Raw genomic sequence first — 14,481 nt, forward strand, 5'->3', positions numbered from 1 at the left:
GGGTGTGTGTGTGTGTGTGTGTGTGTGTGTGTGTTTATGAATACATATATACGTATATATAAACACGTATTTCAACACAATATTTATTACTGGTATTGTATGAAATAGTGATTTTGTTGTTTCTTGTATACATTATATTTTGATTTGAATTTTGGAATGTTCTCGTTTTTAGGGGTTACTGAATATATTAAAATTTTAATTTTAAATTTATACACTGCATAAAGTAATATTGTAAAGTACTTCTGACATATTGATAGGTATTCTCTTATTTATACTTTACCAATTCACTATTCACTACATATACACTGCCTTATGAATAATATTAATATGATATTTGATCATATATGCAATGGCTTTGTAATTGACAACTGATCTCATAGCCTATTATAAAAAAAAAAGTCGAACGTAAGTCACAAATAGTTCTATGTTTTATATTTTAGTTTAGTGTTACTATTTAGTCATAAAATGTTTAATCAAACATATTGTTAAATTGTTTATTGTTTACTTTATGTATGTATATAGGCGCATATAATATATATATATATATTCAAATGAAGTATATAATATATATATATGTATATTGTATTTATTGTATTCAATATATTGTATTGTTTTTGTTAATCTAATATTGTATATACTGTATTTTCATATATGTATTGTTAAACTAGAAAGTATATTATTTTACTGGCTTACTTTACTTACTGTTTACATTTTACATTAACCAGAATAATTCCTTAGGCTATAATAACCAATATATTTCGATAAACAATCTGTACCCGGATTTGATTGTGTTTATTCATACAGAGATTACAATACGCCAATAGGAGTCCGATAAAGATGGTGAAGAATTTCAAGGGCCTATCCAAATTAATGTAATGAGAAATATGTCACATGAGACAATACTGATATAACAAATGCAATCAATTGTAAGTGGTACAGGTTAATTAGTATAGCTTTCAAGTAAATAACGTAAAGCAATAACATTATTGTTTATACAAAGAAAGATATAGGCACTAATACCAATATTTTTATTTTTATTTTATTAGACACTTCTCAGGCAGGAAAAAAAAAAAAAAAAAAAAACAAAAAAAAAAAAAACCATAACAAACATGTTAAGGTAAAACGAAGTCTCAAAATAATTTAAGAAAAACACCAAGTATGAAAATATACGATATTTAAAGCAATTACGGTAATATACATTAGACCTAGGCCTATATTATGCTCGATAATATATAATAGGCTATTAGAAACAAATGATTAGCTTTAACGTGATATAGTAACGGTAGTTTATCACAATAAAATAGTATAGATAGAATTTATATAACAAAAACATTGGGTAATGTATATGTTACACAATATAGGCTATACAGTTCTAAATGTATTTCCAATAGCTCACTTACTCTAATGCGTTTTTATTTACCTGTTTATACATAATGAATTGTTTGTTTTATATTTTTAGCCATTCTGACACTACAAACATAATTTGGTAAACCAAATGAAATTTCCTTCATTTTCGGGCCTATGTTTGCAGTGCTAAATGGCTATTAGTATTAATGTATTAAAAAGGGCACTTCCCGAAATACTTAATCTTTGTGTGCGACATCGTCAAAGAAAATGCTGATATATATCCTGTAACTGGAATATTAGTCTTTGTTTGGTGTGACTATTCCCTTACACATTATCATACCAGGGATTACTTTTTTGAATTCTGGGTGTTTAAAAGCATAAATTATTGGATTGATGAAGCAGTTACACATCAGTAAAATTGCGGCATACGATATCACTCTGTCAGTGTCTGGAAGTATTATCAGCAAACTGTACGGAAAACCACACATGACAAATACGCAAAAGACAGTAAAAAGATTTTTAGTTACCGCCAGATTGCGGTTTGTGATGTTACGTGCAAGCTGACTCGCCGCCGGTTGAACGTTTTTTGCTTTCCTACACACAACACGCAGTATTGAAAAGTAGGAAAGAAAAATACAGATAAATGGGATTGGGTAAAATACAACCGCTATGATAAGGCTATACTGATTTCCAGCCGTTGACCAAGAACAAGAATGGTATTGTCGATTATAACCCATTTTGACATATCCAAAGAGTACTGGTGAAACTGTGCAAGTTGTTGAAAACAGCCATGCGAAGATTACTATAAATATGCACGTATGCATTTTCAGTACATTTTTGTATTTGAAGTTCGATATATACACATACCGCAACAGGGCAATACATGCCATAGTGTATAGACTGCAACCGGTGCAGACGATCAGCAAAATTGAATTTACAACACAAATACCTTCATGCAGTGGCCATTTATCGTCAGAAACAATCGCTATAATAGTTATTGGTAGATTCAAACATACAATCAGATCTGACAGAGCGAGGTTTGCTACAAAGATGTTGGTGTTATTATGCAGCTTACGTGTCGTCATAAAAGAGAAAAGTACAAGGCAGTTGCCAATAATTCCTGCAATACAGATAAAACCCAAAATGACCGCCTGTACGCGTCTGTCGTTTTCGGAGTACATCTCCTCAAAAGTGTCATATAAACTAAAATTGTCTCCTGTATCGCCCATGTCTATGAGTGTTTCTTCGGTTTGCTATATGAGTAAACCACTTCTTTAAGTCTTGATTAGGCTAAAGGTTTTGGGATAACTATAAGTACAGGTAGCCCTACAAATTATGATTTCTTCAACGTCATGCGTTTGCCCAAAATATGTACTTAATAACCCAGACACTGAATAAATAAGCATTGGAATACACTTGCTATGCACATGCGTATTGCTACTGGCCAATAGTATTGAAATAAATTGCAAGCTGCTGCTCTGATTAAAATGGTAGGCAAATTCATTAGGGAATATGGATTGATAATTAAAGTATCACTTTTAGAAATATTTAATTCTTAGATGGGGTTGGACATAATTTATGTACAGTTTACACTAGGGAACAGTGAACCACCATATAAAGCGAAGCGTATATAATTAATGTACATTCGTATATGGTATAAAGAGGTTCGTAAGAGTACACAGATATAATAATGGTAACTTTCTATTAAATTTAAAAAAAATGGGCTACAAATTTTCAATGAAGTTTAATGAGGCGAACCTGTTTACACTAACTGGTTTATTGCCTATCGAATTCAGTCATTTGGTTTAAAATTGTACATTCGGCTGAATTCGATAGTTCTATCGTATATTACGACGTGGTTAATGTAGTCGAATAAAATGAGAAAACACAAGTACGGTATTAAAAAGAATTTTGCTATATGGTGCTCATTAGAGCCCCAATCAGAGCGCTTTACAACGCTTAATTCCATGATATAGCAGGTATAAAATTTGAATCCCTATCTGTTACGTAGGTCCCTATGATCTTATATCATGCAGTAACAAATAGGGTCTAGGCCCGTTGCCACCTGGCCTGTTGCCACCCGGCCTTTTGCCACCCGGCCCGTTGCCACCCGGCCTTTTGCCACCTAAGACCTTTTGCCACCCGGCCTTTAGCCACCCGGCCTTTTGCCACCTAGGCCCATTGCCACCCGGCTCGTTGTCACCATAGGCCTCTTGCCACCCGGTCCGTTGCCACCGTAGGCCCGTTGCCACCCGGCCCGTTACCAACCATAGTTGTAGTAGGCTTATGCATTGTATTCGCAGAAATTTTACTTCCAGCATTTTTGCCAAACTTCTTCCTATTTTTCAGGATAAAAATATACTTAAAAATAATAATATAAAAATAAACTTGACACTGCAGTTTTCTCTCTTTATGCTTAGGCCTACTTATAACAATGTTTATTTCTGCAATTTTCTCCTGGTGGTAAGAAGGCGCATGGATGATTGTTTTAAAATACAGTAAACTAATAATTAAATATTAAAATGGAAAGTAAATTTAATCAAGAAAAAATTCTGCTACAGTAGGCCTACTAGTACAACTATAGGCCTATGTGTAAAAAACCCACCAAAATAATATAAATATTTGACATTCCCAAAGGTGGCAAAAGGCCGGGTGGCAACGGGCCTAGGGTGGCAACGGGCCGGGTGGCAACAGTCCGGGTGGCAAAAGGCCGGGTGGCAAAAGGCCTGGGTGGCAACGGGCTTAGGGTGGCAAAAGGCCGGGTAGCAACGGGCCGGGTGACAAAATGCCGGGTGGCTACGGGCCGGGTGGCAACGGGCCCGGGGGGCAACGCGCCGGAACCCTAACAAATACCCAGGCACGTTTTGTTGGAATAAACAATCTCATGAAGTGTGGGTTGATTAATTATGTTACATGTTAACTTGGTTTCAGCGTGGATGTAATTCGTGGGATTGCGTTTGTAAAAATGTTATTGGAAAAGGTAAATCAATTTTCTTACCTTCCATTTTTTTAAATACTTTAGATAGATGCTGGTCGTACTGTATTTAAATTGTTAATTTTGATACAAACCTAAAGTAATTTATTTTACCAATTTAATTATGTACTTGAAGTTCAGTGTCTGGATAGGGTGCGACTGTTCTAACATATACCGTACCAGTTAGGAGTAAAGTACATACCAGCGACAATCTAATTGATCTGGGTGTCGTTAGTTACAACTCATTTGTATTTATCTTTAGCAGTTAACTTAGATTTTTATCAGGAAAGCAATAATGCCATCCAATAATGCCTTTTACCAATTTTGTATCTAAAGTTATATTTCATTATAAATTTGTCAAAAACCTCAAATTTATTTCAAACAATAAATAGCTTAAATATCTAATTGATAAACAGATATAACAATGTTATCACTGATTTTCAAACCTTTTTGTAATTAATTACAAGCTATAGAATGCTATGCAAAGGAATCATTTATGCGTCTGGTGTGTCCGTAAAATTAGCGATGATTTTGTTTTTTGACAATGTTCAGTTAAAAGCTTAAAGTAAGCTATTGAAATACTTAATATAATTTTTTAAAGTTTTTAGTTTATCACAGACTATTTAAAAAGTAATAAACTTCGAAAAATTTAATGGCTTACTTTTAGCCTATAGGCCTATTTCAATAAGTACTGTAGTTAGCTTTTAGAACGACAACTTGGATACAAATTATGTAATGCGGTATTTTTACCAGTATATGACATCGAAGTTCAGTGTCTGGATCTGAAGTGATTGTTCTTAACATACTAATTAATATTATTTTGAAATACCTAATTTTTTTAACTAATCGCAGACAGATTTTTAGAAATAAACTTCGAACTAAATTGCTTTCAACAAAATATTGGAACAAAAATATTTCATCAATTAGCGTTAAAACGCATTCCAATTCTCAACCCATTGAGTTGGTATAACTTTATTTAATAATTTCAAAATAGCATAATTTTCACCTAGTAAAAATGCATTGATTCAATCGTTAACAACATATATTAAAATCCTAATTAGGTCAATGAACTTTGAAACAAAAATAATAAAGTATAAAAAATACTCGATATTATATCATATATATATAATAATAACACATTACTGTTATATCCTATTATAATAGTTTTGAGAACCTTATGATTTTTTAATAATTCCATTAATTCGGTTAAAAGAAGAACAATTTTACATAATAAATCTAATTGTGGGTTGGAGAGACACAAATACAATAGCATACCATTGTGATTTAGAAACAAATTATTTCGTAAAATCTCACTTTCCTGTTTTGTTTGTGTTCTTTTCTATCCTTATTTTGCATTATGAATTATAGAAGCTATAGCAGCTTCAACTGAATGTCTCGACGAACTTCAAGCTGATGCCTCTAGTGCCTTTTGTGGAATAACTCCAAATTGTTCTATATTGTAAGTATTTAACTGGAATACCGGTATGTTATTGAGTAAATGTATTGCTGTGTTCGCCTGGTTAGTGCAAACGTCGTTGTGAACGAAACTAACCTAAACTTAAACTAGAGTTTATGCATTTTGCTAAGACTTTTTTTTTTACATGAAAAACAAACAGCCGATGTATGGGTTCCGTGGCTTATTTATATGCTGGTCACCACGTGATAATTACTAGACATTCTACATCATAGCAAATAATTTCACCTTATAATATCGCTACAGTTTTTTAGTAGAACCATAAATATTTATTTATAACGTGAATTCCATTTAAAATTCGCTGCAATGCAACGTTGTGTAAATACTCTCTGACATATTTAACGCGAAAGTTTTAATAATGTTTTGTGTTTGCTGGGGTGCCCACTCAAACATTTATTCTTGTAATATCGAGGATTAGGCCTATTGGAATTATGAAATATAATAATGTAGAATTGAACATTATACTTCGATGAAATAGTTGATTTATATGCTAAAATATGTGGCAATTTTATAATTTACATAATAAATTATAATGTGCCTATGACATCAGTACTTCTCTTCGTGCACAAACACTTCATCATGCAAATCCTTATGCGAGTACTGCCTTTTGTACCAAATTAATGCCTTTGGTCAAAATTATGGATTTTCTAATCGAGTATAGCCTAGTATAGCCCTGTATAAATACATCATGGAAAAGGTATCATTATATAATGTATTTGGAATCGCTGTTACATGTTTTTTAGCAAAACATATGTTTATATACTGTATGATGCCAAATACGTACAGATATTACAATTTGGAAATAATGTGTTAGATATAACTAATTGCATGTCGTGCCTAAGGCAATGCACTTTCAGGGTCCATAGTGTAAAATGCAGAATAAAAAACGCCAATGCATTGTGCTGTTAAATTCAGTGTTACTACGGCAACTAAGTGCTTAGCCCTAAGACAAGACATAAATAACGCCTTATCAATAGAAAAAATTGTGTATAAGAGACAATTCAAACCTTGTTACCTTCACCTCTGTACCAGTAATCACCTGTCGTTTTCCACAATTTATAAAACTTCTGCGTTTGTCTGTCATTCAGAATATTATTTTAGATTTATCAATTTTTTCTATGGTCATATTTGACACATCTGTTTCCATCTGTTTCTTCTTCTTGTCGGAAGTTCGTAGTATACGTTGACCGAGATACCTAGGCTTGCATTGGCTATCGGCGTTGGTGGGTTCTGAATTTGTTCACACAATCTGTTTCAGTTCAGATAGAAACATTTGATGGTTTACAAAGACGAACATTAATAAGCCGCTATTAGTAACTCCTTACCTAGAGGTGACTTTCAGGCCCTTGTTGGGGGTGAAAACAAATAACCAATATCTTTAATTTGATTAGGATTCGATTTTAATATTATTTAATATATCCATAACAAGCACAGATCAAAGAAAATAAACAAAGCAAGTACAAGAACCATTAGAAGAATATGGTATATTTGTGACGACCTAAGTCCAATGGAACTTCTCTTTGTAAGCATGCCTCATATAAAAAGATGCAACAAAAACTACGACCGTACTTTCTGAGGTTTTCTTTAAATTCTTTTCTCATCGTTCATTTTCCATAATCATCCAAATAACAGTAATGTATCACTTGTCTTGACTTTTTTTTCATCCGCTCTCATCTTCTTTCTATGTTATTCCTTGTGTATAATTATTTTCATTCTGTATTTCTTTAACATTTCACTAATGTATTTTCACTAGGCCTATTACATTTTTTTATCCAACAGAAATTAGTGTTTGACATCATCCCCTGTAGCATTATGTTACTGATACTATTCGTTCAATTCTCTAAAACCAATGCCTACATGCGTTCCCATGCTGCTGTTGTTATAGTGGCGCTTCGACTTATGATTACATTAAGTACCAGAGGACAAACCTATTGCTCACCAACACTTTATCTAGCAATCTCTTCGTGCTATTTTATTGTTATTCATATATTATTGACGTTCTGTTTCTCTTAATTTCTTACCACTTTACTAATTTTCAGATTTGTGTTAATCAACCTTCAAACATTTTTCTGATATGATTTAAATATTCAATATTATTGATGAAGATTCAGATAATAATTTAGTTTTTTTTTTCTTTTAGACTTACTGAATGTGATATCGTGCTCTGTGTGGCTGATGAGGTCGCCCTTCCAGTTGCCCAGTCACTCAAAATAGCAAATGTTTCAATTTCGGGATCTCCAACGTGCAGGTAAGTTAAAGTTTTTAAAAAACTGCAAAAGTTGGTTACAGTTAATTGACCCCAATTCCGTTCCCTATAAAGCATTGCGCTTCCTTAGCAAGTCTAACATAATGGTTTGGATGTTGAAGTTTTCATTAACAGCCGCACAGTGGTGGTAGACTGACTTCTAGTTTCAGTCAATGTAAATTGTATTTATAAGATATTTTCTATTTATGAATATGTAAAGTTAAACATGAACGGCTAATAGAAAGGCTAATCACAACGATTGTATGAATTACTATGACTCAGGCTTACATTCTTATACCTTAATATACGAACGACTAAAATCAATATAAATATGTTATGTGGGCCTAAAGATGGCTTTTTATGTCCTACAATTGGTTTTCTGGACGGCAGGTCTATATTATTTAACCTCAAATTGTAAAGGCCTACTTGATGAAAAAGTTCTATGAAATATTCAATTTAAATATTTTGGTTATTCAAGTGGGTTAATCGCCAGAACAAATTCTTACGTTTTTCAAAGTCTCACTAGCCAGGAAATTTTGCATTTTAACTACTAAGGTATTGTTACTCGAGTTCACATATCATTTCTGTAGCAATTTGTACGCTGTAGGAAGTGCAGTAACCGATGGTCTTCCCCCAACCGATGGTATGGTTTGTCAAGTCAATGGTATATGTGTTTCTGGAAAATGTGACACTCAGGGTAGATTGCTATGTAATGACAATGAAGGAACAATTTGCTCAAACAATGGGGTAAGTAAACAGACCTAGAATGTCTTGAAATAAATTCACTTTGATCCAAATATAATTTGTATGAAATTTTTCATTTGTGTTGATCCAGCAAAAAACAATAGTACTTACACTACGAAACGAAGTGTGAGTACTATTGTTTTTTGCTGGATCAACACAAATGAAAAATATCATACGGACCTAGAATGTTTAATTCCACATCATACTCTAATATTGATCGCTTCCACTCGAGTTAAATGAACATCGCGAGAGGGAAACACACCTCAGAAAAGTTTGTTCCAACTCCTTTAGGAGTCCTTTCCATGGAAGTTTGCATTCAAGTACTGTAGTCAAAATTGGTGTGATGCTGAGTGCAGGGCTAAAGTAGCCCCTCAATATCGTGTCATCCAACCCCAGCTTCCATTATCCCCTCTCTCCATACCTCTTAACAGCAGATGGCATTATAAATAGTTAGTAATACTGGTGCATTTCGTTTATACATTCTATAGAAATGTGACAAAAAAACTAACAAGTGCCTTTGTGAATGTGAATGGACAGGACGTTTATGTAATACGCTTATACCAGAGAGTAAGAGGAAGTGTCCTGTATCAGGCAATACAGAAAACAATGCGACAGGTATTCAGACAACACACATCATTGCAGCGTTTATCGGCATCGTTTTTGCTGCAGCAGTCGTTTCTGGTGCTACGTCTGTTGGATACAAGTGAGGATTTTATTACGATTAGGCCATATGAGGCAATAACGTTTTTTTGCCCTTAATTGCTCTGTCAATTTTTATAGAGGGTGCTGAGTAATTTAAGGGGTATAAGTTCATTGTAAAGTTTAGATCATAAAGAATATTCATACGTTTCATAGAATTATCAATACGTTTGATAACATTGAAACATCCTTAGTTTGATTTGAGAATGAGGAAGACAGGTACAACTTTTCTGTAATAAGAATCAAGGTCGGAATTTTTAAATCTTGACATGAAATATAGAAGGGAGAGTAGCATTTATTGCTGCATAAAGAAATCAAGCTCAGTTGGTCGAGAATATGTTTTTAGATTTTTGAGAATTTGAATTGGTCGGACTTGGACAACACATAGAGTTTTCGACTCAGTATCAGAAGGTTCTTCGATCACTATTTCTTATTTTTTATTTATTTTTTTTATTTCAGAAGATTACAAAAAAGGAACAGACTTCAGTAAGTACGAAACATATTTTAAAACAAGTATATTTGACAAAACTGTTACCTTGGTTATGGCTGTTTTCAAAATTGTCGTGGTTAAAATGTATCGATACATTTCACATAAGCACAATTACTTCGAATCATTTACATGAACTATTTTGACCACAATTATTGAACAATAAATTAAAAGCTTCATCAGTGATGAGGTTGGCACCGACTGTCAGCAAATGCTCTTGCTGAATAATAATAATAATAATAATAATAATAATGATAAGAAGAAGAAGAAGAAGAAGAAGAAGAAGAAGAAGAATGATAGACTTATTTGGTGCATATTGTTAAGCCCTCTATGCGTTATTATTATTACATTACCATTACCCTGGTTATTGGATTAAATAACATTTAACGTTAACCTCTGGATGCTGCCTCCGTACGTCTTAATACAAATAATAAAATTAGAACGGATAATAATAAGTGATTGTATTAAAGAATCAGAAACCAAAACGCTTAGAGCAAAATATAGTGCTCGTTCTAAGCTCTATAATGGATTAGTACCAGGAAATATACAAGGGATGACAAAAGCAAATATGATTGACATGTGTGGATAATTGAAGCTGATAAATGTTCCAATAAATAGCATAAAGAGGCTTCTGTTATTAATAACTACTAAATAATAAGCATTATTATTTATTTATTATTTGTGTCTCAAGTATCTGATTTTCCTTCATTCATAGAACAAAACATGAACGGAATATGCTAAGGTAAGTTACCGTGAAATCATACATAATGATATTAGATACGGTACGAAATAATATTTTAAGTAATAACGATAATAATAGTAATGATATTTATATAATTAATGCGGGAAGTTTCGAAAATATTTAACATTAAAAAAGAATTTATCTCTTATAAACTCAAATTTAAGATAGTGCAAAGAACAATGAGAAAATAGCAAATATGTGCAAAACCTCAGAATGTAATACAAATATAGGCCTAATATATTGAGAAAATTCTAATATATAAGAAAAAAAATAAATCAATGTAGCACTCCTGACTAGCTTAATAAATGGTATTTACTTCACTACTAAGTTAAGCTTCGTATTTATATATAGGCTGTCTCTTATACACATCTAGATGTGTATAAGAGACAGGAAGAATATGGTATATTTGTGACGACCTAAGTCCAATGGAACTTCTCTCTGTAAGCATGCCTCATAGAAAACGATGCAACAAAAACTACGACCGTACTTTCTGAGGTTTTCTTTAAATTCTTTTCTCCAAATAACAGTAATGTATCACTTGTCTTGACTTTTTTTCATCCGCTCTCATCTTCTTTCTATGTTATTCCTTGTGTATAATTATTTTCATTCTGTATTTCTTTAACATTTCACTAATGTATTTTCACTAGGCCTATTACATTTTTTACAACAGAAATTAGTGTTTGACATCATCCCCTGTAGCATTATGTTACTGATACTATTCGTTCAATTCTCTAAAACCAATATGAAAAGGTCATTCAGCGGTAGGCTGTGCATGTTCCAATTACAAATTCAGTTCCTTTCCAGTGTTGTTACTGATATTTATTCCGTACCCATTCTACTTTTCTTATTTATTTTTCTTTTGTTTTTAGCATTCATCAAGAGATGTGTCCACCGTATAGAACTTATCCTATGAATGCAAATTTATGACAGGAAAAACTACACAGCAGCTCATCCCTTAACCCGCACTCCTACAGCTCCCGCCCGAAAGTCTCTTCCTGGATAGCTACACTTTTATTTTTAACCTCACAGTTTTCCATCACATTTCATGTTCCCTTAAGCTGTAAAAAGTCATCAATTTGCTATATTTTGTCAAATATTCACCGTTTGTGTTGACCTAGACATGTAAAGTAGAATTTACTATTTTTCTTGCTTACTTTGTAATGACTTTTTTTTATTACAACGTAAGTAATTCAGTAAAAACTGGGTTGTCAATCTGTGTTGTATTGTAAGATGATAACTTATTTCTTTCTTAAATACAGAGTAATTCATTTTTTAGAGTTTTTAGATTTCACCACAGACCATTTTTACGGTTCTTGTCGACACCCATTTTCTAGTCCAATTTGTATTTTCGGTCACTATTAAATGACAAAGCTTTCAATTTAGAAGCTAGTTAATTCTATCTATTTCGGGTTTTGATAGTCTATCTATACACACCTTAAAATATTTGATACGAAATAATAATACTAAAGATATATGACCATTGATATAAATTTGATTGATAAAGGGAATATTTTTTCGTATTGCAGGATTAGCACATATTTTATAGGAAAACTACTGTTTGTAATGTTAGATTTGATATATAAATAGAGAATTGATAGTCATAATTTATGTAATAAAAATTGAAATTTTCATGTAATTTAAAAGGTTTATATACCAAATTGTCTTGATTTAGAACAAGTTACGATATGTATTAATAATAAAAACTGTTTTTATGATAATTTGATAAATATTTATTCGTTATATCTTTCTAAAATGCTGTATTTCTTAAAGCTGTCACGACCTTAAATTTCAAATAAATAGTAAGCGAAAACAGTCTAAGTCTTGTATGATGAGAGTCGCATGATGGCTATGATAGAGCACAATTTCAACAAAATAATACGTATTGGCAGAGAAAACGATTTCAATATTAGATCCATTAAATACACTACTTAAATTGTATCATAATTATCATGGCAATTGTAAATACTCTCTCCTCTTAATTTGAAATTTATCTCTGTCGATTAAATAATTAACATCTCATTTCATACACGTCGAACAATATCTCAAATAATGTATTAATATGACAGTGTTTCTGTTGCATATGATTTAATTGTCGCATACTTGTATTTTGAATTATTTATTTAACCATTGACAGTTGTATACAGAACTACAGGGAAAAAACCCGGATACGTCAGTGCTCGAAATAGGCTATTCGTATTTCATTATTATGCATTTACTGACATCATTTGAATGTGCTTATCATTTATAATTCAATGATATACCATAAAACCGCAAATAGACGCCCGTGGGCTTAATCTCGAGAAGAATCCCCTCTTTTTAGTTTGCAATAGTAATCTCGAAAAGGAGCCAATGGGCTTCTAGTCAAGATAGTATGGGCTTTCTTTTAGATATTACTTATAATTCAGACGTTATCTTTGATTATGATGATGATTTTGATAGCGTGTGAGTATCAATATTATTGATATTATATTACAAGCATGGTTAAAATTTAAAAACAGAATTTCGAATTCCAAAGTTGTAAATTCAAAATATTTACAGCGTTCATTTTGAAAAGAAGCCCCTCCCCCCTCTTTAGTTTACAAAAGTAATCTCGAAAAGAAGCCCATCAAAGGGTGCTGAAAAAAGACGCCCATGGCTTCTATTAGAAATTTAACGGTATTGTTTTGTATATTGTTTTGACAATAAATCGCCTCCAATGAATATTATTTTACAACATTTATTTAAAGTGTTATGCGTTACTGTGTAATGTTTTGAAATACAAGATTGATAAAACAGGGAGTATAACAATTACAAATGTAGTGATAATAATTAATAAAAATGTCATTGTTTATGCCATTTTAAACAAAGAGTATTTATTTTAAATATGCATGAGAATAGTTAGGATAATAATTAATAAAGTAATGATAATTACAATAACAACTTTTAATATATTTAATGATTATGGACCAGGTATAACTAAATTAAAGTATATACTTAGAAACATTATACATTGACTAAACATATAAAATGTAGAAGATGAGGATCACATTAGTAAGTATTATGCCAAATTTGAGATTTACGATAAAAAATTTCAGAAAAATATACTTTTTTGAACAGACTAATAAAATTAATATGGCTAATGTTATATTAATTAAAGTCAGCATTCGTTGTGGCGAGAGTTTGGATTCTTCAAAGATTTTCTATAACGGAGAGTACACTTTGTTACGAGATTCTTCGATTCTTTGCGTACGTTTCATTGTGTTAATTTGTGTTATCTTTTTGCTGTAATGAAATAAAGAGATACTATTTGAAATATTTGCGTTTCATTGTTTATGTTGTACGCACAAAGTGCTGCTTATTTCCAGAAGCGAGAATGCTAACACTAACGCCTATGATACGATCTATAAAGCGTCCTATAAACATATCTTAGAGATAAATACATAATAATAAAACAATAGGCTTTCACCCGAAATCTAACTAATGAATCCTAATGTTAAAAGCAACTAAAACCAAAGTGAAAAAAAAATCAGGAACACACTAGCAGAACAGAATTATTTGATTTATAATATAAAAGCGTACTGGAAATTCTGGTTCAACTTAAGACAGATTACAACGGGCGCACCTCATCTAAGTAAACTGTTACTAGATCATGAACGCCACCATGATCTAGTAACTGTACAGTATTGACAATACAATGATAATTCACTGTATTTGAAATCCAAATACATAAAGTACACGGTTTCTCTGATCTTACGTAATAGGATAGGCCGATATTATACACTGGTTAGAA

The 14,481-nt window shown here is 32.0% G+C and overlaps 2 protein-coding genes across 2 annotated transcripts in view; one reads left to right on the top strand and one right to left on the bottom strand.

Annotated features, from left to right (window-relative positions):
• LOC117106896 (disintegrin and metalloproteinase domain-containing protein 22-like) overlaps window positions 1-10,716 on the top strand; it is a 25,740-nt gene extending 15,024 nt beyond the window's left edge. The window contains exons 9-15 of the mRNA XM_033248413.1: window positions 4,279-4,327; window positions 5,690-5,780; window positions 7,936-8,043; window positions 8,631-8,787; window positions 9,273-9,487; window positions 9,943-9,969; window positions 10,686-10,716. Of these exons, the coding sequence (XP_033104304.1) occupies window positions 4,279-4,327; window positions 5,690-5,780; window positions 7,936-8,043; window positions 8,631-8,787; window positions 9,273-9,487; window positions 9,943-9,969; window positions 10,686-10,716 (678 nt within the window). The remainder of the gene's footprint in view (window positions 1-4,278; window positions 4,328-5,689; window positions 5,781-7,935; window positions 8,044-8,630; window positions 8,788-9,272; window positions 9,488-9,942; window positions 9,970-10,685) is intronic.
• LOC117106897 (rhodopsin, G0-coupled-like) lies at window positions 765-2,865 on the bottom strand. The gene has a single exon (XM_033248414.1). The coding sequence runs from the start codon at window positions 2,574-2,576 to the stop codon at window positions 1,644-1,646; it is 933 nt and encodes a 310-aa protein (XP_033104305.1). The 5' UTR covers window positions 2,577-2,865; the 3' UTR covers window positions 765-1,643.
• Window positions 10,717-14,481: the final 3,765 nt, after the last annotated feature.

The sequence above is a fragment of the Anneissia japonica genome, unplaced genomic scaffold, assembly GCF_011630105.1.
Source record: "Anneissia japonica isolate Jap-2015-1 unplaced genomic scaffold, ASM1163010v1 scaffold1165_len1893470_cov193, whole genome shotgun sequence".
Taxonomy (NCBI): domain Eukaryota; kingdom Metazoa; phylum Echinodermata; class Crinoidea; order Comatulida; family Comatulidae; genus Anneissia; species Anneissia japonica.